The sequence below is a fragment of the Apis florea genome, unplaced genomic scaffold, assembly GCF_048593485.1.
Source record: "Apis florea isolate Af1SG1 unplaced genomic scaffold, ASM4859348v1 contig_1615_pilon, whole genome shotgun sequence".
Lineage (NCBI taxonomy): Eukaryota > Metazoa > Arthropoda > Insecta > Hymenoptera > Apidae > Apis > Apis florea.
This window is the reverse complement of record NW_028256416.1, coordinates 5,515,513-5,539,547: the sequence shown is the minus strand read 5'-3', so window position 1 is coordinate 5,539,547 and position 24,035 is coordinate 5,515,513. Positions and strand designations below refer to the sequence as shown.

General features: G+C 21.9%; 7 protein-coding genes across 26 annotated transcripts in view; 3 read left to right on the top strand and 4 right to left on the bottom strand.

The window, feature by feature from the left end:
* Nucleotides 1–2,852, bottom strand: part of LOC100872669 (succinyl-CoA:glutarate CoA-transferase) — a 3,080-nt gene extending 228 nt beyond the window's left edge. Inside the window, exons 1-3 of the mRNA XM_012492259.3 lie at nucleotides 1,023–2,852; nucleotides 276–957; nucleotides 18–173 (exon numbers count right to left, since the gene is read on the bottom strand). Coding sequence (XP_012347713.1) covers nucleotides 727–957; nucleotides 1,023–2,084 — 1,293 coding nt within the window. The 5' untranslated portion in view covers nucleotides 2,085–2,852 and the 3' untranslated portion in view covers nucleotides 18–173; nucleotides 276–726. The remainder of the gene's footprint in view (nucleotides 1–17; nucleotides 174–275; nucleotides 958–1,022) is intronic.
* The window catches only part of LOC105736662 (E3 ubiquitin-protein ligase PPP1R11), a 4,529-nt gene extending 1,507 nt beyond the window's left edge, over nucleotides 1–3,022 (bottom strand). The window contains exons 1-3 of one of the 2 annotated variants that reach the window (XR_015290685.1): nucleotides 2,317–3,022; nucleotides 276–384; nucleotides 18–173 (exon numbers count right to left, since the gene is read on the bottom strand). Coding sequence is in view for 1 of the 2 variants with exons in the window: in XM_086903086.1 (XP_086759212.1) it covers nucleotides 18–173; nucleotides 276–384; nucleotides 2,317–2,394 (343 nt within the window). In the remaining variant the exon portion in view is untranslated. The remainder of the gene's footprint in view (nucleotides 1–17; nucleotides 174–275; nucleotides 385–2,316) is intronic. The other variant, XM_086903086.1, reaches the window with a different exon arrangement.
* LOC100867864 (putative RNA-binding protein 18) lies at nucleotides 2,881–4,527 on the top strand. Its single transcript, XM_086903056.1, has 5 exons — nucleotides 2,881–3,022; nucleotides 3,125–3,225; nucleotides 3,349–3,559; nucleotides 3,687–3,763; nucleotides 3,849–4,527. Exons 1-5 carry the CDS (start codon nucleotides 3,017–3,019, stop codon nucleotides 4,063–4,065), a joined length of 612 nt encoding a protein of 203 aa, XP_086759182.1. The 5' UTR covers nucleotides 2,881–3,016; the 3' UTR covers nucleotides 4,066–4,527.
* On the bottom strand, nucleotides 4,516–6,002 carry mRpS25 (mitochondrial ribosomal protein S25). Its single transcript, XM_031919315.2, has 4 exons — nucleotides 5,718–6,002; nucleotides 5,385–5,599; nucleotides 5,126–5,232; nucleotides 4,516–4,837 (listed from the first exon to the last, which is right to left on the bottom strand). The coding sequence occupies exons 2-4, from the start codon at nucleotides 5,519–5,521 to the stop codon at nucleotides 4,572–4,574; spliced, it is 510 nt and encodes a 169-aa protein (XP_031775175.2). The 5' UTR covers nucleotides 5,522–5,599; nucleotides 5,718–6,002; the 3' UTR covers nucleotides 4,516–4,571.
* AlaRS (alanine--tRNA ligase, cytoplasmic) lies at nucleotides 5,898–11,114 on the top strand. 3 transcript variants are annotated; one of them, XM_086902871.1, is made up of 16 exons: nucleotides 5,898–6,033; nucleotides 6,242–6,424; nucleotides 6,497–6,685; nucleotides 6,780–6,925; nucleotides 7,011–7,202; nucleotides 7,265–7,555; nucleotides 7,711–7,820; nucleotides 7,897–8,171; nucleotides 8,250–8,573; nucleotides 8,641–8,677; nucleotides 8,753–8,899; nucleotides 8,973–9,225; nucleotides 9,299–9,563; nucleotides 9,629–9,913; nucleotides 10,031–10,208; nucleotides 10,302–11,114. In XM_086902871.1, exons 2-16 carry the CDS (start codon nucleotides 6,281–6,283, stop codon nucleotides 10,967–10,969), a joined length of 3,504 nt encoding a protein of 1,167 aa, XP_086758997.1. In that variant the 5' UTR covers nucleotides 5,898–6,033; nucleotides 6,242–6,280; the 3' UTR covers nucleotides 10,970–11,114. The 3 variants fall into 3 exon arrangements, with proteins under 3 accessions (XP_086758997.1, XP_003697700.2, XP_086758994.1); XM_003697652.4 differs by having other exon boundaries at nucleotides 8,641–8,899; XM_086902868.1 differs by having other exon boundaries at nucleotides 5,918–6,033; nucleotides 6,237–6,424; nucleotides 8,641–8,899.
* Nucleotides 11,020–19,297, bottom strand: LOC100867982 (mitochondrial ribosome-associated GTPase 2). Of its 12 annotated transcripts, none has more exons than XM_086902955.1 (7): nucleotides 19,081–19,297; nucleotides 12,518–12,742; nucleotides 12,327–12,446; nucleotides 11,874–12,212; nucleotides 11,636–11,774; nucleotides 11,334–11,566; nucleotides 11,020–11,263 (listed from the first exon to the last, which is right to left on the bottom strand). In XM_086902955.1, exons 2-7 carry the CDS (start codon nucleotides 12,740–12,742, stop codon nucleotides 11,099–11,101), a joined length of 1,221 nt encoding a protein of 406 aa, XP_086759081.1. In that variant the 5' UTR covers nucleotides 19,081–19,297; the 3' UTR covers nucleotides 11,020–11,098. The 12 variants fall into 12 exon arrangements, with proteins under 12 accessions (XP_086759081.1, XP_086759108.1, XP_086759121.1 ...); XM_086902982.1 differs by having other exon boundaries at nucleotides 11,334–11,362; nucleotides 19,081–19,198; XM_086902995.1 differs by lacking the exon at nucleotides 19,081–19,297 and adding an exon at nucleotides 18,226–18,286.
* Nucleotides 16,521–24,035, top strand: Kua (Plasmanylethanolamine desaturase Kua). 6 transcript variants are annotated; one of them, XM_086903039.1, is made up of 6 exons: nucleotides 16,521–16,659; nucleotides 21,505–21,577; nucleotides 21,934–22,156; nucleotides 22,571–22,782; nucleotides 22,980–23,198; nucleotides 23,420–24,035. In XM_086903039.1, the coding sequence occupies exons 3-6, from the start codon at nucleotides 21,979–21,981 to the stop codon at nucleotides 23,678–23,680; spliced, it is 870 nt and encodes a 289-aa protein (XP_086759165.1). In that variant the 5' UTR covers nucleotides 16,521–16,659; nucleotides 21,505–21,577; nucleotides 21,934–21,978; the 3' UTR covers nucleotides 23,681–24,035. The 6 variants fall into 6 exon arrangements, with proteins under 6 accessions (XP_086759165.1, XP_086759154.1, XP_086759145.1 ...); XM_086903028.1 differs by having other exon boundaries at nucleotides 21,505–21,578; nucleotides 21,928–22,156; XM_086903019.1 differs by lacking the exon at nucleotides 16,521–16,659 and adding an exon at nucleotides 19,205–19,321.

Here is a 24,035-nt window from a genome sequence, read left to right as displayed (position 1 = left end):
TTATTCAATAAAATTACCTGGAACTGGAGATATTTCTTCTTTAGATGTTTCTGCATTACGTTGTAGAATTTTTTTATGAGCATCTTTATGACCATGACAATGTTCACATTCATCATCGCTATCTTCAGAACTACTTTCACAAAAACTTCTTGGTTTTTCATAAATACAACAACCTGTAATAACATATAAATTATACATTTGTACATAAATATAATTATTTTTTGTTTGTATTTTGTATATTATGCTATGATAAATTGAATGAAATAAATATTTACATTTAGATTTCTTTTTATTCATATGTTCATTATCTACAGTACCCTGAGTCCACTGAACCTTTTTATTTGATCTTGGTTTTCTAAGACATAATCGAACAGTAGGTACATCCTAAAAAAATAAAACTACGTAAAATATTTTCTTTTATATTTATACGATATTTATATGATATACATGATAAATTGTAAATTTATAATAAAAATGTAGATAAATATATTTCAGAAGATTACTTGTTTTAAATGAATATATTTCTTTATGTTAAAAAGTTAATATATAGTTACATTAAAAATATATAATAATATTAAAGTTTATATTTAAAAATTCAAAAATTATTATATTATTATGTTATTATATTATATTATTATTATATTATATATTATATTATTAAATTATTATATTAAATATTAGAATTTAAAATTTTTTTTATATCTCCTTTAAATAATAGCCACTTTTTTATTGCACAATCTTGACTTTTTTTAAAGCTTCTATTTTATCATCGGTATAGTTTAAAATATTTTTTAATATTTCTGTAGTATGTTGACCCATTACAGGAGGTGCAAATCGAACTTTATTTGTAGAATAACTATAAGTTACAGCAGGACCAACAACTTTAATTCTTTTTCCTGTAGAATGTTCCATTTCTTGTACTATTTTCATATAGTTTATATGAGGATCTTCAAAAACCTACAAAAATTTTTGTATAAAGACTATTTTTAAACCATTTAACATTAATATTTATAATTTTGTACCTGTTTTATTGTATTTATTGGACCATATGGGAATGAAGCACCTTCAAAAACAATTGTCCATTCTTTATTAGTTTTTGTTTCAAATCTTTTTCTGAGAATAGATAATAATTCATCTCTATTTTCCACTCTAGTCTTGTTATTTTTGTATTTATCTATTTTAGATAATTCTGTTAAATGCATTCTTTTAAGTAAATCTAAAAATTGTGCATCACTTCCAGTTCCTACTGTCATATAACCATCTTTTGTATGAAAAGCTTCATAAGGTACAATACTTTCATGTTCTGAACCCCAACGTACTGCTTCTTTATTAGCATTTAAATAATTTGATCCTATATTTATTAAACTAGCAACTTGTGTTGCTAATAAATTACATTGAATCCATTGTCCTTTCTTAGTTGTCATTCTTTGATATAATGCAGCTAATATAGCACCATGAGCATATAAACCTGTTGCTAAATCAGTTACTGCAATTCCAACTTTACATGGTGGACCATTTTTTGAACCCGTTATATGTAACAAACCTCCTATAGAAGCAGCAATCACATCATATCCTGGTCTATTTGCATAAGGTCCTTTATATCCATAACCAGTCAAAGAACAATATATTAGATGAGGTGCTATTTTCGAAATATCTTCATATCCTAAACCCATTTTTTTCAATTTCCCTGGTACATAATTTTCTACTAATACATCAGATTTTTTTGCTAACTCATAAATTATATCTTTGCCTTTCTTTAAATCGATACATATACTTTTTTTATTTCTATTAACACTAAGAAAATAAGTTGCTTCTTCAGTTCCTTGTAAAAATGGTGGACCCCATTTTCGTGCTTCATCCCCACTATCTGGTTTTTCAATTTTTAAGATCTCAGCACCAAGATCTCCAAGAATCATGGTACAATAAGGTCCGGCAATAATTCGAGTTAAATCCAAAACACGAATTCCGGATAAAGGTGATTTATCATCTTTGATATTTGTACATGTATATTTTCGATTTTTTGTAGTATATATGTTTAATAAATGTTTTGTCCTTATCCATTTTGAAACAAATAATGTGTACATTGTATATTTTTGATAAAGAACAGTTGTTTTTATAAAAAATATTTATTATTCACAATTATAAATATAAATATCATTTCACTAAATTAATAACTAAAATCACCATAAAATTACACAATGATATTATTAGAATAACACTTTACACTATTAACACTCGTGTTATATCTTTTATATCATAAAAAATATAAATTATTATGTCAAAATAATGACGCAATCATGATAAAACTAAGCATACCTGAGATGCAGAATCTGTAACATCTGTTTCTGTTTGTATTTGAGTAGCTGATTGCTCAGATGTTACCGATCTCTCCATTTGGAATATATTTTCCACAAAATGCAAAATAAATAAACAATTTAATGTGATTCAATATTGCGGTTATTTCTTACTGTCATCATTCGCAATTGATGAAAAAGACGCCATGTTTAAAATTAGTAAAGAACTGTTTACTCTTTGTATTATATTAGAAAAATGTTTTTTAATTCATATATCATAAACAATATTATCATTATTGCATATATAAATTTATATTACATTTTATTTATATTTATTCATTCATAAAATTATGATTCAAAACATTGAAGATGATCTTAAATATTATATTAAATTCAGAAGTATAACAAAATAATTTACTATGATAAAATATTTATTATTAAATTTAATTCGTTTTAAATATGTATTATAAATATCAACATATATTCGTTTAATATATTTAAATTATTTTTAATAATAGATATGTCACTTGTAATTATTGTCCGTAAAGACGAACAATTTGCTAAACTGCCGTAAAGTGAATTCTGTATTTCAATGCATTTGTACGATTTCGTATAAATATTTAAGGCCTAATGCTCAGTTTTACACAAAAATATATTTCAAAGTTAATACGGGCAATTAAGGTCTTTTTGATTAATTTAATATCTTTTTAGACTCTATAACTATGGAGGTAAAATTTAATTTTAATCAAAAGAGGTTATATGATTATTTAAATTTCATTAAATAATTTTAGTATATATTATGAGTTTAATAATTTTTCTTAATTTTTTAGCCAATTACTAAAGTTCCTTTGCCATTAGAACCCATAAAATCAAATCAGGTAGAAGACAGAAGATTGTGGGTAGGCAATTTAGATTTAAGAATTAATGAGTAAGTATTTATTTCAAATTAATGATTAAATTATACTAATATAATTCTTTAGTATTAGAAAACCACATAATTTCTTTGTGTAATAAAAAAATCTGAAAAAACTAACTCTTTATCTGTTAACTGGTACCAACTCCTAAAACTCGTCCAAAAACATGGAACAATTGAAAAGTTCGACCTTCTATTTCATCGATCAGGCCCACAAGCTGGTCAACCTAGAGGTTATGCATTTGTTACATATAAAACTATTCAAGATGCTAAAACAGCTAAAGATGCTTTACATAATTTAAAAGTGGGAGCAAAAAACATTATTGTCAGATGGGCTCATAGTGTAACAGAGGTAATAATTAAAATAATATTAAATATTAATATTTTTTTTTGTTAAATTCTTTGAATATATTAATTAAACAAAAGTTTGTTTATTATATTTAATTTTTAAATTAGTAAATTAATTTATTTTATTTAAGTCTGATATGGATAAGCCAAAGCCAAAAATAGATATACCTGCTCTAGCTGGAGCTAAAAAAGAAGATAAAAGAATCAGGTAAATTTTAATTTATAAATATATAATAATAAAAATAATTTTGAATAACTATTATTAAATATTATTATAATATAATTTTTAATAGTCGTGAAACAGCAATTCAAGCTATAGAAGCAAAATTGAAATTAATGAAAGAATCAGAAGAAGAATTTGAATTAAATAAACCTTTAAATGGATCACCAATAATACATTTATATCAAAAACCAGAAAATCCAAAACCGTCCACATCAACTCGTTATCATAATCGAAGTAATTATTATCATAATAATAAGCCATACAATCGTCATAAACCAAGAAGATAATTTAAAAATTGTTTTTTTTTTTTAATTTATAGTGTTACAATTAAAAGTAATCATTTCATTTATCAATGTTTGTTCCATGACTATAGTTGGAATATTTATATTATTTATATATTCTATTTAAGTAATATCTCTGTATTATGTCAATTTTTTTATTATAAAATCTTATTTTTTAGTTAGTTTTTTAAGTCTCGTTTTCTACTGTCAACATGATTCCTAAGGTGCAATTGCATATTGGATACACAAGTATCTTAATTCACTAACAACATAATATTTAATATGTACATTAATGTACATGTATTTTCATAATCTATAATATCTTTTTATAATAAATAAATATATACTTTAATATATATTTTATTGTAATGTAAAATATGATAATTTTTTATTTAAAATTAAATATCTAAAAATAAAAAGATATTAATATAAAATTTAAATAAAAGTGATATTAAATTTTCGCTATAATTAGTTTTATTTTAATTATAATACAATTACATAAACAAACAAAATTATGGTTCTTTTAAACTTTTTTTATTTTTTCCACGCATGTGATATGGTAAGGGTACTATAGCAGGACATGGTATTTGACCAGATATTACACACATGCAACTTCTAGGACAACCAACACCAAAATTAGCAGAATTATCTTTTTTTTCTCGCATTTCATTTTCTTGCTGCAAAATATGCTTTGTTTTACCAATTACATTTTGAAGATGAAATAATATGTCTTCTTTAGATTTACTATCTAAATCAATTAACATAGTATTTCCATTTTCTGTAAAAAATTGAAAAAGTATTCTTTTTGATATATTATTTTAAAAATTATTATTAATTATTAATATTATCTCATAATATATTATATTTTTTATATGAATATATACATATAATTTTATAATGCATAGATTTAAAAAACATTGAAAATCTTAAACTCAAAATCATATGAATAAAAATAGAATTATTCAAGATTGTATAAAGAAAGACAAAAATTAAATTTTTTAATTATTATATAAAAAAAATATATGATATGTAATAATTTATTTCAAAAAGAAAAAAAATTACATACCATAATAACATTTAATAAAAGGTGTTGGTGTCATATTTTTGAAAGTGATAATTTGCACATTTGGATTTTTATATTGAATTTGTGGTAAATTCCAAAATATGAAATCCCTAAATAAAAAATCATTTATTAATTATAAATATATATTATATATATATTGATTATATTTTTAAGTATATTTTAATAAAATGTATTTTATATGTGTAAAATATAAAAAATCAAATAAAACATAATTTCATAAAAATAATATAAAATAAATAACCTGGCGCCTTTATGATGTTCTCCATATGTATTATAATTAATAGAAAATATTTGTATTTCATCTTTTAAAATCAATTTACCAGCTTTTAGATAATTTAATGTTCTTCGTATTGGTGCTTGACCGATCATAAATGGCATTTTGATTGTTTTTTAAATTAAAAATTGTTTGAAACAATATGATTCTTTGTTACTTTATATGCACATATACTTAATGATCTATAAAATAAAATATTTTTAACGATAAATATTAATTATTTTATTAAATGATTCATTTTTAATTTAAATATTAATATTAAATATTTTTAATAAGAAAAATATTTTTAATTTTACCTACATTAATATTTAATTATTAATGAAGTTAATAATTTTTATTATTCTAATAATAATATTTTCTAATTTCATATTTAAATCAAGTTTACATATATTATAATATATAAATATCTTTAAAAATATTTTTGGTTATGTTAATATTTAAGTAACATTTGTTACGCCACCGTTAATTCAGTCAAAGAACTGAAATTACGGTGTATGTGCGACCGGTGTATATATCACATGTTCCAGATATTTTCTTCCTTTCTCTTTTGAAATATTTTATCATTAGTTGTCCAGCTGCTTTAATATAAATTGAGTAATTATTAATAATAATTAAAGTGAGTTATTATTTAATATTTATTTATACATCATAATTTTATAATTATAATAATATTGTAATATAAATAATAATTTTAAAAATTAAATATATAATTTTTTAATTACTTGTTATTTGAATATTTTGTTTACTTTTAATTTATTAACCATATGTTATTTTGTAGTTATTTTGTAAAAATTTTATTATATATTGCTTAATTTTAAGAATAGAATAAGCAAGAAGAGGAAAAATAAGAAGAATAGATCAATATGACTATAATGATGACTGCCAAACAAATTCGGCAAGCTTATATAGATTTTTTTAAAAATAAAGGCCATGAATATGTGCATTCTAGTTCTACAATACCACATGATGATCCAACTTTATTATTTACAAATGCTGGAATGAATCAAGTATTAATAAAATTGTTATTGTTTTTAATTATATAAAATGTAATTTTTATTCATTATTTTTATTTGTTTTAGTTTAAACCAATATTTTTAGGAATAGTGGATCCTAATAGTGATATGGCAAAATTAGTGAGAGCTGTTAATAGTCAAAAATGTATTAGAGCTGGAGGAAAACATAATGATTTAGATGATGTTGGAAAAGATGTTTATCATCATACTTTTTTTGAAATGATGGGCAATTGGTCTTTTGGAGATTATTTTAAAGTAATATATTAATCATATAATGCATAATTTATTTCAAAACTATTATTCTATATTTACAAACTATTATTTAATTTTTATATTTACAATTCTATAGAAAGAGATTTGTACCTGGGCTTGGGAATTTTTAACTGTTAAATTAAAATTATCATCAGATCGATTATATGTAACTTATTTTGGAGGAGATGAAAAGAATAATTTAAAACCTGATGAAGAATGCAAACAAATTTGGCTTTCTTTAGGGTATATTTTATGTTTTATTTATACATATTGCTGTATTTAATTTTTATTATATTTATTAAGATCATTATAAATAATTTTTTCTTAGTTTATCTCCTACACATATATTGCCAGGAAATATGAAAGATAATTTCTGGGAAATGGGTGAAACAGGTCCATGTGGACCTTCTAGTGAAATCCATTACGATCGCATTGGCAATAGAGAAGCAGCTCATTTAGTAAATCAAGATGATCCAGATGTTCTAGAAATTTGGAATCTTGTATTTATACAATTTAATAGGTTAGTAATTTTTATAATATATAAAATAAATTCTAATTTTTTAATGTTACACATTATTTTAGAGAAAATAATGGAAATTTGAAATTATTACCAAAAAAACACATTGATTGTGGTTTAGGTTTAGAAAGATTAGTATCAATTATACAGAATAAATCTGCAAATTATGATACTGATTTATTTATGCCACTTTTTGATGCAATACAAAAAGGTACAAGAGCACCATCTTATCAAGGGAAGGTTGGTAAGGAAGACAAAGATGGGATAGATATGGCATATAGAGTTTTGGCTGATCATGCAAGAACTATTACAATTGCTCTTGCAGATGGGGGTATACCTGACAATACTGGTAGAGGGTAAATTTATTATATTTATCTATTCATTTTTTCTAATCTATATATTATTAATCTATATACATATATTATTATATTAACTAAATTTTAATCAATTTATTATTTAATTATTATTATTATAATTTATTATTTATTATTTAATATTAATAAAATTTTAGATATGTATTAAGAAGGATTTTGAGACGTGCTGTACGTTATGCAATTGAAAAATTAAATGCTAAACCTGGATTTTTTGGATCATTGGTGAATGTTGTTGTAGATCTTCTTGGTAAATTTTATTTTAATTTTTAAGTATTATTTCTGAAATAATTATTTATTAAAAATTTTTTATTATGAAAATTTAGGTGATGTTTTCCCAGAAGTAACAAAAGATCCACAACATATAATTGATATTATTAATGAAGAAGAAACTCAATTTCTTAAAACTTTATCACGTGGTCGTAATTTATTAAATCGTACTATAGTAAAATTAGAATCATCAAATGTTCTTCCGGGTGATGTTGCATGGCGTTTGTATGATACGTATGGTTTTCCTTTTGATTTAACACAACTTATGGCTGAAGAAAAGGGTTTAAAAGTAGATATAATTGGCTATGAAGAAGCAAAAAAACAAGCACAGGTATTATAAGAAATATTTTATAACATAAAATTAAAAATTTAATTTTTATAAAATCATAAAAATTATTTAATATCTCAGCTTATTTCTCAAAATAAAAGTGGTGAAGTAGATGATCAAATTAATTTGGATGTTCATGCAATTACTGAATTACAAAATAAAAAAATTAAACCTACAAATGATATACCAAAATATGATTATAAAGTTATAAATAATAAAATATGTGAAGAGTATGAATTTGCTCCATGTTTTAGTACTGTAATTGCTCTTAGACGTGCTAAAACTTTTGTCAATGAAGTATCATCAGGAGAAGAAGTTGGAATTTTGTTAGATCAAACTAATTTTTATGCAGAACAAGGTGGACAAATGTATGATGAAGGATTCTTAACTAAAATCGATGATGAAGTAAATAAATAACATTCTCATAAATTTACAATTACTTAAACACAAATAATAATGTTTATTTTTCAAGGATACTGAAGTTCATATAAAAAATGTTCAAGTCAGAGGTGGTTATGTTTTACATATTGGAATTGTCAGTCAAGGAAAATTGAAAAAAAATGATAAAGTATTTTCTAACATAGATACTACACGAAGAAGACTTTTGATGAGCAATCATACTGCAACTCATGCTCTTAATTATGCTCTCCGTGAAATATTAGGTACAGAAGTGGATCAGAAAGGTTCTTTAGTTGCACCTGATCGCTTACGTTTTGATTTCACAAATAAAGGTTTGTCAAAAAATAATTATAAAAATATATTTAAAAATATTTCGAAATCTATATTTTAAATATGTTTTTATAGGAGCGATGACTACAGAACAAATAAGAAAGGTAGAAGAAATAACGAATAGTATAATAAATGAAAATAGAATGGTTTATGCTAAAGAATGTAATTTAGGACTAGCAAAAACAATTCAAGGTTTACGTGCTATGTTTGAAGAAACTTATCCTGATCCTGTAAGAGTTGTTAGTATAGGTATACCAGTTGAAGATTTAGAAAAAAATCCTTTAAGTTCTGGCGCATTAAAAACTAGTGTAGAATTTTGTGGTGGAACGTAAATATTTTAATTTATTTAGTAACGAATAATGCAATCTATAAACATTTTTTAATATCAATTTTTTTTATAGACATTTACATTATACAGGACATATTAGAAATTTTATTATAGTTAGTGAAGAAGCTATCGCTAAAGGTATTAGACGTATAGTAGCTCTAACAGGTCCTGAAGCAGTGAAAGCTCAAAAAAAGACATCAATGTTACAAAACTATTTAGATGAACTTCAAATAACTATTGAAGCTGATAAAGATAATATAAATACAAAAGAACATGTAAAAAAAATAGTTGAATTAACAGATGATGTTTCACATGCTATTATTTCAAGTTGGAAAAAGGTATATCTTATTCATGTACATATTTGATGTATATATATTACATTAAAAATATTATTCAAATATAGGATAAAATACGTAAAATGTTAAAAGATTTAAAAAAAATACTTGATGATAAAGAGCGTGCAATCAAAACTGCGATAGCCAATATAGTTTTAGATAATATTCAACAAATAATTCAACAAAATATTGGATGTTTGGTATTAGTTGAAGTATTACAAGCATATAGTAATACAAAAGCTTTAGACTCTGCTCTTAAAAAAATAAGAACTATATCACCAGAAACAAGTGCATTACTCATAAGTATCGATCCTGATGCGAAAAAGATTTTTGCACTTAGTTCAGTCTCTAAGGTAAGATGAAATGTATGTAATCAAACTATTTAATATAAATAAACTAATAAACTAGTAATAAACTATTTAAATAAAAATGAAAATAATATTTTTATCGTTATATTTTATATATAATAGTCTGCTATAAGTAAAGGATTAAAAGCAAATGAATGGATTCAAGAAATTGTTCCATTTATGGAAGGGAAAGGAGGTGGAAAATCTGAATCTGCTCAGGCTTCGGGTACCAATATATCATGTATAACAAAATTAATATATACAGCTAAAAATTTTGCTAATTCAAAGCTTGGACTAGCAGGTAGAAATTAATCTATTATATATAAATATAAATATTATAATGAAAAACTATCTTTCTAATATATATCTAAAATAATCTAAAATATATTTTCAGAAAATATAAATGAAGATCATGATCAATTGAAAGGTGATGAGAAATTTATATATTTTAAAACTCTAAAAGACAAATTAATACTTTCTGGTAATAGTGGAAGTATTAAATATTATCGTATCCAAATAGTTGCTAAATATAACAATATAGAATTAATTACAATGCCACATAAAAATAATATATTCAAAGGTATCAAATTACAAGGAAATGATTTTGAATTATTTGATAGTAATGCAATTGCTTTTTATTTATCAACTGATCAATTCAAATGTTCAAACAATTCTTTTACATTTAGTGAAGTTTTACAATGGTTAAGTTATGCAGATAATCACATTTTACCAGCAGTACTTGGATGGGTTGTGCCATATCTTTCAAAAAATATTCCAAACAATATCAAAACAAATATTAAGACATCTAAAGAAGATGTTCTTTCTTCTTTACAGAAATTAAATAATATATTATTGACAAAAACTTATTTAGTTGGAGAAAGAATTAGTCTTGCAGATATTACTGTTTTTACTACTTTAATGCCGTTATATGAATATGTATTAGATTCAGAATATAGAAAGCAATTTACGAATTTAAATAGATGGTTTTTTACTATTTTAAATCAGTCTCAAGTAACTAGTGTGATAAAAAAATTTAACATATGTGAAAAAGTTAAATATTAAATATTGTTCGTATATGTGAAAAAGTTAAATATTAAATATTGTTCGTATAATTAACTTTTATAAATGTTTTTTATTGAAAAATTATTATAAATATATAATATAATTAATATATATGTATATATATATATATTATGTAAAATCTTCATATTGCAGTGTGTTCTTTTCATTTTTTTTTCCTTCTTTGTCATATAGTATTCTTATCTCCTTTAATAAAATAGATATATTTGTACCCATTTTAGCAGAAATTGGAATAATTGGTAAATGAATTTTTTGCTTTAGTATTTCTAATTTTTTCTATAAATATATAATTCATTATATCAGCATTTAATTTTTAAGCAATATTAATTAGTGAAAATTATTTTACCATTGTTCCTGGCAAATCCATTTTATTTGCTGCAATAAGAAGTAATCTTTTGTTCAATTGTACATTAAATTCTGTGATTTCATATTTTAAAATTTCAAAATCTCTCCATGGTTCATCAGACGTAATATCAAGAATAAATAATAAAATTTTACAACGTTCTACATGTTTAAGAAATTGTATACCGAGACCTTTATTTTTATGAGAATCAGGTATAAGACCCGGCAAATCAGCAACTTAAAAATTAATAAATTTATTAAAAATTAAATAAAATATTAACTAATAGATTATAGCACATTATTAACCTGCAATTTGTTCATAATCATCATATAATACCATTCCCAGGTGAGGTTTTAATGTCGTAAACGGATATGCTGCAACTTTTGGTCTAGCTCTAGATATTGTTCTTAATAATGTACTTTTACCTGCATTTGGAAATCCAATCTGATAAAAAAGATTAATATAATAATATTGTTAATTTTTAATTAAATTTGTAAAAATCAATAAGAATATTAATATAGTTTTTCTAGTTAGATTACTCACTAATCCTACATGTGCCATACTACTTATTTCTAATACATATTGAAAATCTTCTCCTTTTGCACCATATTCACTTATACGTGGTATTTGATATACATCTGATTTAAAAAATGCATTTCCATGACCACCAGCACCACCTCGAGCAGCAATAAACATCATTCCTTTTTGATTTAAATCAGCTATTATGTGTCCCTCTATATTACGTACTATAGTACCTATAGGAACATGTATTACAGTATGTTCTGCATTTTTTCCAAAGCAGCTTTTATTATGACCATTTTCACCATTTTCAGCTTTGAGAACACTAGTTAAATGAGAAAGATCTCTAACATCAAATGCTGCCTGTAAATTTTTAACATATAATATAGAAGCTAAATATAATATAATATACATAATTTACATAAAAATGTAATGCTATTTAATTTTGATTTTTTTAAACAAATTGTTTATTTTTACCTGAAAAATGATATGCCCACCATTTCCACCATCTCCACCATCTGGTCCAGCATTTTCATTTGCCCACAATTGCAAAAATGATATATTTCCATCTCCACCTTTTCCACCAATTGTTCTTACCTAAATTTTGATATAAATAAATATTTCTAGATATTAGATAAAAAATTAAAAAAAATTATTTAAATTCATACTTTCTTCAAATCAACAATATTCCTTTCTGTATCGTTATTTGCTTTTGGTTTTATTGTATATAAAGGTTTGGAAATATTTTCTTGTTCTTTAAATTCTTTACAAAATGATTTAAATATATTTTTGTTTATATTCTTATATTTTTGAATATTTATTATGATATTATACATATTTTGTTTCCAAGAATTATATATAATTACATTCTTTATTTGATGAATACAATACATCTGAAAATAATGTTAAAACATAAAAAATTTTTAAATAGAAATAAATAATAGTTTATTAAATTATAAATTATATTGAACTGTACTTTTTTTAATATAATATGTAACATTATTATCTTGAGACTGATACATTTAAATTATTTTCCAAAATATCTGCTATTAAATTTTCATGTATATTAATAACTCTTTTTCTATACAATGGTAAACAATTAGATCTATAACTTATTCTATAAGTTCTCTTTTCTATTTTTTCTGAAGGTGCATAAGATCTTATAAAAGCAACATTATTTATAATACATCCTGCATGGTTATATAATAACACATAAAATTTAATAGAATCAAATTTTTCATTAATGACAAAAGTTATATCAAATGTATATGTGTGAGTATCTATATTGATGCTATTTATGTTTGTTATAATGTCATTTATATCTGTTATATTATTTACAATGTCATTTATATCTGTCCATGAAAAATTATCATTACTGTATGATAGAATATTTATTTTTTTTTTTGGAGCAATATTATTAAGATTTGGTGATTCAGATTTTATAAATATATGAGTTAAAGCTCCAACAGAGTGAAACTGCTTATTTAAACTACGATATCCAGTTACTATATAATTTTGGAAATATAACCATATAAATGGTTCAATTGCTGTTAATATAAAATTTCCATGTGCTGCCATTTCTGTAATCTTCCACGAATCATCCCAACGTCTTCGTGGATTGTCAATAGATGTACCACCTTGACCTTTGCACAAAGTAACTAATACTTGACCATTACTTTTTAATGATTCTGATATACTTATAAAAAATTGTTTTAATAGTTCTCTATTTTTTTCTATTCGCATTTTACCACCAATATGAGGAAAATTAAAAATAATTTTGTCAAATAATTCTGTTTTTAATATTGGATGTTCTTTTAAATTTGTTGCATCAACTCCTAATAATACACGAATACCTGAAAAGAAAAGCATAGAATTCTTTATAAACTTAATTATTAAAAAAGAATTATCAAATAAAAATTTTAATTTCTTATTAAAATACTACCATAATTTTTTAAATATTCTATGTTTTTCTTTCCAAAATCTTGATCAACAGTAGTTTCATAACATGTTGCAGTAATATCAATCTTTAAATTGAGATTAAATAATGCCAGAGAAAATGAAAAATTACCCTCTCCAACTAAAAGTACGCGATCACCTTCATTGAATATAGAAATTTTCATTTCAATAAATGCAATTCAAATGCTTCAAATTATTATTATTTAATTATTATTATTAAAATAATAAATTTATGTTAAAATACTATTATATGCGTAATTAATCTTTAAATATTAATCTTAATAAGTATTAAATAACTAACCTTAAAATAAACATAATATATAAATGCACGTTGTGTATTTCGAACACGTACTTAAATTATCAACAAGTACAAATTACCATAAAAATTTAGCATTATAATAATATAAGGATATATATTATTAAAAAAAAATTTTGAAATTCAATCAAATGTTTTTTAAAACTCTATTTTATTCAATATTCTATTTTATTTATATGATTAGATATTTTTATACATAATATTTATAGAAAAATATTAAAGATATTACTCCATAATTTTTTAAATAAAATAAAATTATTAAAAATTAATTACGTTCGTATCTTTGTTTTCATTAATTTGTAAATTTTCTCATGTTTTGAGACTATGAAAATAATTGTGTATATAAAAAAATTTTTTTTTCATTTTACGAAAAAAGATAAAATATATGTATATATCAGATATTAATAATTTAACAATATAGAATTTATAAAAAACATATTATATATAAAATAATTATTTTACAGATTATTTACATTATATTAATTTAAAATAAAACATTTTAATGAAAATCAATGAAATCTTAATTTTTAATATTTGTATTTATATATATATTATTTATATAATTCTTTTTTTTTAATTTTAAGAGATTAATCTATATATACATATAGAATTTTCATAAAACGGTTAATAGTACAATTATTAAAAGGAATGATTTTACATGAAAAAATAAATCAAAAATATAATATAAAATTTGAAACTTCATTTTCAAATAAAGCAGGTTTCAAAATTTTTTAAATACAAATAAATAATTCCTGATATGAATGAATTTATAATGATGGTAACATATAAAGCAAATTACTATTTGATAATAAATTATTGATAAAAAAATAAGAAAAAAAATATATAACAAAATTTTATCGCTTGAGTCTTTGTTTTTACGAAAATTGAAATTAAATATATCAATATTATATATATTATATATTTATAAAAATATATATATATACATATATATATGTATACATGTTATTTTATAATTGAATATAGTTAAGTAATAATATAATTGTCAAATTTTCATTTGTGTAATCAATTCAATTTTCGAAAACTAAGATATATATTTATATGAAAAAAATTTATTAATATATTTTTATTTTTCTGTCGATAATTTTTTTTATTTATTATTTATTTATTCATTATCAAATAATAAATTTTAGTTATACTTAAAAATTTTTCAAACTTAATATATTTAAAAAAGAAGCTCAAAAAATTTTTATAATATATTATTAATTTATTTTTTCATCTGAGAACTTGCTTCATATTATCATATGAAATATTCTTATATAAATACGTATGTATAATTTTTAAAAAATATTTTTAAGTTTATTTTTTGATTAAAAATTTTTATGCTTTTTTAATATTCTTAAATTTATTTACTTCAAATTATAAAAAGAGATTTAAAACAAAAAAAAAACATATATTATAGTCATATATTTCTCTATCTTAATAATTCCAATTAAAAAGAAAAAATAATTAATAAAATATAATTGCAGAAACAAAAAATCTGATATTTATTATTTTTAGTTTAGTAATAAAATATATTTTTTAATATAAATTAATGTTATTAAATATTATTATTAATTATTAAAGAATATCACAAAGACGTCTTATAAACATTTTAATGTATAATATATAATATATATATTAAAAATGTCTTATAAATCATGAAATTTAAAAAAAATTAAATCCTTGATGTTTATGCATGATATTTATATATATACATTTATATATAAATATATATTAGACATTGTGCCAATTTATAACGGAAGTAATTTAAAATAAACTTAGTGTTTTTGCTGATATCTTCTTTGGCTTATAAGCGGAAGTTTATGACATAATACTACAATGAATGAATGAAACTATTTTTATCCGATAGTTCGATGAGTCAATTATAAATTTAGTATCAGGAATTTAGTATCATGTATGATTTTTATTTTACATATATTGAATATTTGCGCAATGTTAAATTTCTTAACAACAAAATCAGGCGTTTATTGAAATGAATTAAACTATTTCTTATTGCGTAATTAATCATTATTTATTTAATATAATATAATATTTATATTATATTACATATAATACTTTCTAATAAGTTTATAAATAAATAATTTGTAATATATAAAAAAACTTATTATTGCATATATTAATTTAACATTCTATTGAATTTGTAAATATTTAATATACATATTATATAAATATTTATATAAATAAATAAATTAATTATTCATATATTCATATATATATTTGAAATTAATATTTGGAAAAATTGAAATTGGGTTAGGTGTACATCTTTTTCGTGATTTGTAGTATTGTCTTTTTTATATCTTGAATATATCGCAATACGCAAGTCCATGAATAACCGATATCTATTCAATCCGCAGCAAAATATTAACTTGTGGTTTTTCATCATGGTGCACTTTGTATTTAATACTATCATTTTAATACATCTACGTGTTATATTGTTATATTTACAAAGATATGCGTAATTTTTCAAATTTAAGAAAGATCTAAACTGATTACTGAGAATATTATTAAATTCTAACAGTAAGTTAAAAAATATATTATATATTGAATTATTGTTTATAAGATTATGTGAATAGCATTATCTATCAAAAGTATTATTATTTTATTACATTATAATTATAGAGGAAATAATATTTTTGCACATTTTTTTAATTAATAGACAAAATATATCAAATATATATAATAAAATTTAATTGATATAATATTAAAAATCATTTTAAGTCTGTACAAAGTTTAACTACAATAAAAAATAAAATGTTAAATTGAAAAAAAATGTAACTTTAAAAAAATTGTATAATTTTAACTAGCAGCAATATATATTATTTTTTAATATAAATAATATATAAATATTTGAAATTAAAAAAAATTAAAAAGTAAACCAATAAACATTTATTATATATTTTTGAATAGTTAAATATTGTTAACCGAAATATAAAATGAAAAGAAAATAATTTCAAAAGTTAATGCAATTATAAAAACTTAAATTAGAAAAATTAAATCAAATTAAATTATATAAAAACATCCTTATTGTTTAGAGTTAATTATACCTATGTATAAAATTATTTTTGTGAAAAATAATTTATATTACTTTCATTCAATCTTTTAAATCAATACTATTATATCATTATACTTCTATTATTATTATATTAATTTAATTTTCAACTTCTAAATATTAATAAAAATATCTTTATTTCATTTTCTATATATCGAATAATATTTGAATAATAATTTATCTATTTATGTGTTTGCACGCAATCATTAAAAATGTATTGTTATCTCATATTCACATCACATTCACATTTGCAGACATCCAATGATTTAATATTTATTATTATATAAATCGCACAATACAAATTACAAATAATATTTATTGAAAACTTTTTACATTTTTATTTTCTTTAATAGATTTAATTAAAAAACAAATATATATATATATATATATATATATATATTTTTATTTTTAATCGATTCCTTTTCATGCATAGTACTTAACATGCTTATCACAGTTAAGAATTTATGTCACTCGAAGTTTCGCACTTCTGAGTTTATTTTGGTATTATTGTAACTTGGCAACTAAACTGGTTGTACAAGGCTAAAAGAAGAACACAACCTCAAACAGATAAATTACGAAAAATTTTATTACATATTATAAAATAGTGCCGATTATAAAAAAACTAATGAAAACATTAAAAATTGTGTTAACAATTGTTTTTTTATAACAATCAGTTAACAATTTATATTTAAATTTCTATGGTAAGTATACGATCTAATGTTTTTATTTAATTATAGAAATATATTTAATAATAGATATATATGTAAATAAATCATGAATTTAATATTTAATTTTTCGTATTAATGACGGGAGATAATCGATTACTTTCAATAATGAATCGATAATTTCTCATCAAGCTAAGTTAATATCTATTTAAGAAATTCAGGATTAAAAATACTATTATAATTGTTGTTATATATAATAATATGCTATCGTGTTTCTCATTATTTATTACGTGATCATAACCCGCTACATATATATATATGGAATATAACTTATAAAAAACTTAGAATCTAGCCATTCGGTCGATTTACCTTTAAATAAAGTATGAGTGTTCTATGAAACGTCGTGTATTCCGTCGTCGTATTCCAAAGGACTTTAAGGTCATATTAGATTTAAAACTTATATTTACTATTGAAGGATATACTTACAGTTTATAGGTTCTTCACCTTCATTTATATAATATATCACATAGATATATGATTATAAATTCATTTATATTATAGTTATACAAATTATAATTTAAATCATAATTAATAGATTTTATTTTTTATATATTTTTTTATAAAACATATTACAATTCAAAATTAAAATTAAAATATTTAATTGCAATATTTAATTTATAGATAATCATATTACGATAATTTAAAAACATAAGTTATACCTTTCATATTGATAATTATATTTGGTTGTATAAATTTGAATCCACAACTATACAACATTTAACAACGTAAGAACGTTGCAAGATACACATGCACAAATAATTATGACATATCATATACATATTTAATCAATGACGTTTATATATATTCTATGCATTTTGCAGCATATTATATTCATATACATATATATTTTATATACATGCCATATTGTAAATAATTATTAAATAAATCTCTCTAGATATATATAATTAAATAATCAAAATAATACTAATACTAAATGATAAATTAAAATTATTATTAAAAGAAAATCATAAAAAATATAATTACATAATAAAATCACAAAAAATAATTTTTACATATAAAAATAAAAATCATAAAATGCATTATTAATTAAATATAAATAATAATATGATTATAAATTGCAAGAAATATAATGATCTTAATAAATGGAATCGTATGCAATTTCAAATAATGAAGTGAATGAAAGTACAATCGTAATTATTCTACCTCAACTGAACGGAATTCTTCTTATGTCTAGAAGTGGTGACATCAGGGAGGGTAACCGCATGACGGCGCCACGAGAGCGTCGCGACGCGAGCTATGGTCGTCAGGCGGCGCCGGTCGTTCGTCACGAAACGAGGCGGGGTTGCAGAAGTTCTCGTATGAAAGAAAGAAAGAGGCAGCCAATTCTCGTGATGTGAATTCGAGCAAAAGAGAAAGAACTGAGGAGAATCGTGAACAGAACGGTGTAAGACATACGGCGAAACTAGCGCCTCTGTTTGTACGCTCTCTTTGTTACTTTTGTATCTATCGGTTTATGAAAAAGAGACACGGTTCTCGGAATTAAATGCCAAGTCGTGACAACGTATCTCCTCGATCCTTTCGTTAACTACTCCCATCTTTTTTTTCTTTTTCTTTATATACTCTTTCTCTTTTTATTCTGTTCAATTTTATATTCTTACATTAGTGTTTGTCATTCAAAATTCACAAAATCCAAATCTGTTACTATCAGTTTTCTGTGGTGATATCATAGTGTAGCAAGATCCAATTGACAAAAAAGAAGAAAATTTGTGCATGAAACGATATAAATGTATATGAACATCATGTGTGCTTTTCTTATACATATATGTATTACATCGGTACGAGGTACGATAGTGTCTCGTCGTAGATCTCTTTTAATCCTATCAGTGACTAATTAAACGTGGAAATTCAGCAACTTTATGGCTGGACAATGCGTCGACCAGGATAACAACGGAATATAAAAATATCAAGAAATCCTTGAAGTTCTATAAGGATTTTCTATTCTCGTCTTTGTTTCTCTCGTCTTTCTTATGGGTATGCCCTACCTGATGTTTAATTCGATAAAATTTCATTAAATGGATTTTTAACATTTCTTAAAATTTAATTTATGATATTAAGTTTTGATATCTGTATCTATATAATTCGTGTCTTGATTACAAATATACACGTGTTATGCGCGTGTAGTATACGCATAGAATGCAAATTTGTTCGTATGCGTCACCATGTATGCCGGTTAAGAAAATTTATATATTCATAATTTGCTAGAAAAAAATTAATTAAAAATTAGATACTAACAAATTTTTTATTTACAAAAATTTATATAATGAAGCATATAATTATATATGTTGTCATATTGTTTTATTATTATTTCAATTCCATTAGTTGTTATAAGTAATAGATTTTATAAATCTAAATAAATATATAAGAAATAGATGCAATAAAATTCAATTATACAATTTTTCGTTATAATAACAATAATAAATTATTAAATAATAATATATTATAAATATATTTTAAATAATTATATTAATAATAACAGATAATTTTTATATATATACAATTTTATATAAATACAATTTTTTAAATTTTCAAATTTGTTTTTAATATTAAATAATATTCTGTATAAGAATAAATTAATAAATTAATAATGTTACATAAATGCAAATAATTTTTCATTAACATTTATAACATTTATGTATAATGTTATAATGTTAAGAGAAAAAAATAAATTTGATTTATTTATTACAATTATTAAAAGTTTATGTAAAAGCGAAATTAACCTATTTAATTATTGTTTTCACATAGATTCCAATTATATATTATTATTCTTTAATTTGACTTTTTATAAATTGTTATATTTTCGATTTTTCAATAATATCAAATAATTTTTTTTTATGAAACAAAAAAAAATATCAATTATTATTATTTGATATTAAAGATATAAATATATTAGAAATATACACATTTATATTATGGTCACTAAGATAATATATATAATATAATCAATATTATATTATTATTAAAGTTTAATTATAATAATTATTATTACTATTAATTTTCAATTATAATTAAAAACAAATAATGAGTTTTTAAATTAAAATAAATTAGAATTAGAGTGAATTGAAAACTTAATATTTTAATAGATTGCTCATAATAATAAATTTACTTTATATAATAATAAGTAACTTATAAACAAGCTGTTAATAATACACAAGCTATATATTATTTTAATATTATCATACTTATTATTATTATCATTGTCGTTATTGTTATTATTATTATTATAAAAAATTTAACATTTTAAATACTGGATAATTCTAAGAATGATAAAATTTGTTATATAAGATGATTTATCAGATAAATCAAGATTGATATTTGACCATTATTTTTAACATTTTATCATAATGTTTGATTTTGAACTTATCATTGAAAACATTCTTCGAATTATATCTCTTCAAAAATTACGATATTAACATTTTTTACAATTTTAAAATTATAATCGTATAAATAAAATAGATAATATTAATATATAATTTTAGGATTTAAATTATATCATAAATTTTTTCAATTATATATTTTTAATTATATGAATTATTTATTATATTAATGCAATGTTTTTATCTTTTATAGCACAAATTTCGTCGAACGAAGTTTCAGAAGAATTCAAAACGAAAACAGGACAAACGCACAGCAACAAAAAATTGTAAGTCTAATGAATAAATAGTGTAATGACTAGAATAGGAAGAATTATACAAAAAGCTCATGGATCAAATGATAGATAATGAAAAAATAAATCAAATAATGCATAAAGATCATTTCTGCACATCAAATTCAAAAGATCGTCCATATTTTATAACTTTATACTCAATAGAGTATAAATCATTTATAAAAATATATAAAGATATACAACTGTCTTTTTCATAATTGATAAAAAGAAGCTTCACAATGTTAAACAGCAGACAATCGCTACAAAACGAGATTGACTTATAAAAAAAAAAAGAAATAAAAATTTGGATTATTTGATGAATATTTAAAATAATTACTATAATTATGGATGAGATAAAAGTGGCGAACTTGGGCCAAGCGGCATCAGCCGCATGCTCGATGGCTACAAATTTCTTGGCGCCAGTGAAGACCGAACGGCAGATCTACGAGAATTCGATGCTCGAGGACGATCCCAATGCCAATTCGGTGGTATCAACTTCACAAGAAGACAGAACCGTACCGAGATGGGGTCCCAATCACAAGGGTGCTCAAGAATTGGCAAATCTTTATAGCACTGGTAATAATTTTAATCCTTTATTTTTTTATATTGAAGTATTTTTAGTATTTTAATATTAAATGTTTATTAATATTTATAATTTTTTCAAATATATATATAATATTATATATTAATTTATATTTAATGAAATATCACTTAATAATTTTATTATATTTAATATAAAGTCTACAAAAATATACAAATGATACATGTACTTATCACATGTATGTTTTCTAATTCTAATACTTGCCAAAATACTAACTATACATCGATCGCACCTTGGAATTTTCGGCTATGAACAAAAATAAAGAACGATCTAACAATATATATCTTTATATCTATACATTATTCATAAAATTATTATTATGGTTTTTATAATTAAAATATAATTATAAATTTTAATATGATTAATTTTATTATATATTTTTATTACAGGAAAAAGAACACAAGAATGCATTTGTGTTGGCATCTGCATTACACTCATTATAATTAATTCAATATTTATTCTTGTCAGATTAAGATTAGAAAATTTGAGCTCAATAGCAATAGCAGCATTTTGTGGCATTGTTACTGCAGATTTTGGATCTGGATTAGTTCATTGGGCTGCCGATACATGGGGTTCTGTAGAACTTCCAATTCTTGGAAAGGTAAATTATAAAAAATCATTAAATAAGAACGTATATATTTGTACTTTAAATTATAGGTAATATTATTTTGTAATATGAACTTCGTTAAATATTGTTTCATATCTAAGCAAAAAAAAAAAAAAAAAAAGAAAAGCATTTAAGATTTATATATTTTGTATTATAAAATGTTAAATATCAATGTATGTGTATATTTTTAGAATTTTTTAAGACCATTTCGAGAACATCACATTGATCCAACAAGTATAACGAGACATGATTTTATAGAAACTAATGGTGATAATTTCATGGTCACAATTCCATTCCTTTATAAATTAACATGGGATTTCTTAACTCTCCCAGAATCAGAGATACAACAAAAATTTATGTGGACTTGTTATTGGTTTCTACTTGCAATTTTTGTAGCAATGACTAATCAGGTAATTAAAATAAATATTAATAATAATTTGTTGATGTTATCTTTTTTTAAAATTATTATTTAAATAATTATTTATTAAAATATTTATTTGAAAACAAAAATATAATCCTTATATTTTTCATGTTATAAATGCATATATATAAGTCTATAAATTTTTTTCACTTTATTAGATTTAGTATTAACAAAATAATATAGTAGCAATAACATAAAAGATTTTTCCAGATACACAAATGGTCTCATACATATTTTGGATTACCTTCCTGGGTTGTTTGGTTACAAGAACATAGAATTATATTACCTAGAAAACATCATCGTGTACATCATGTTGCACCACATGAAACTTACTTTTGCATTACTACTGGATGGTTAAATTGGCCACTAGAACAACTTCGTTTTTGGTATATCTTAGAAATTATAATCGAAAAAGCCACTGGCTGTAAACCCAGAGCAGATGATTTAAAATGGGCACAAAAACGGTCTTGAGAATTAATGTATTTTATTATTTTATGCATTTTTATGGATAAAAAGAAAATTTAACAAGAAATGAAATTTTCCATGAATTTATAATTTCATGGACTAATATAGAAAGAAATTTCAAATAGAACATGCTAAAAGGAAAGTTAAATCTATATTGTAATTTTTTTCTTATATTTAGCACTACGAGGCCTTTCCTACAAAATAGGTAGCGTAATTAAAGACATTTAGTATTACTTAAACATGCTTTTGAAGTTTACACATTTATAATATATATATATATATTTATATTTATATATATATATATATGCAATAATATAAATATGTATATACATTACATAAAAGAAATGTGAGCATGAAATCA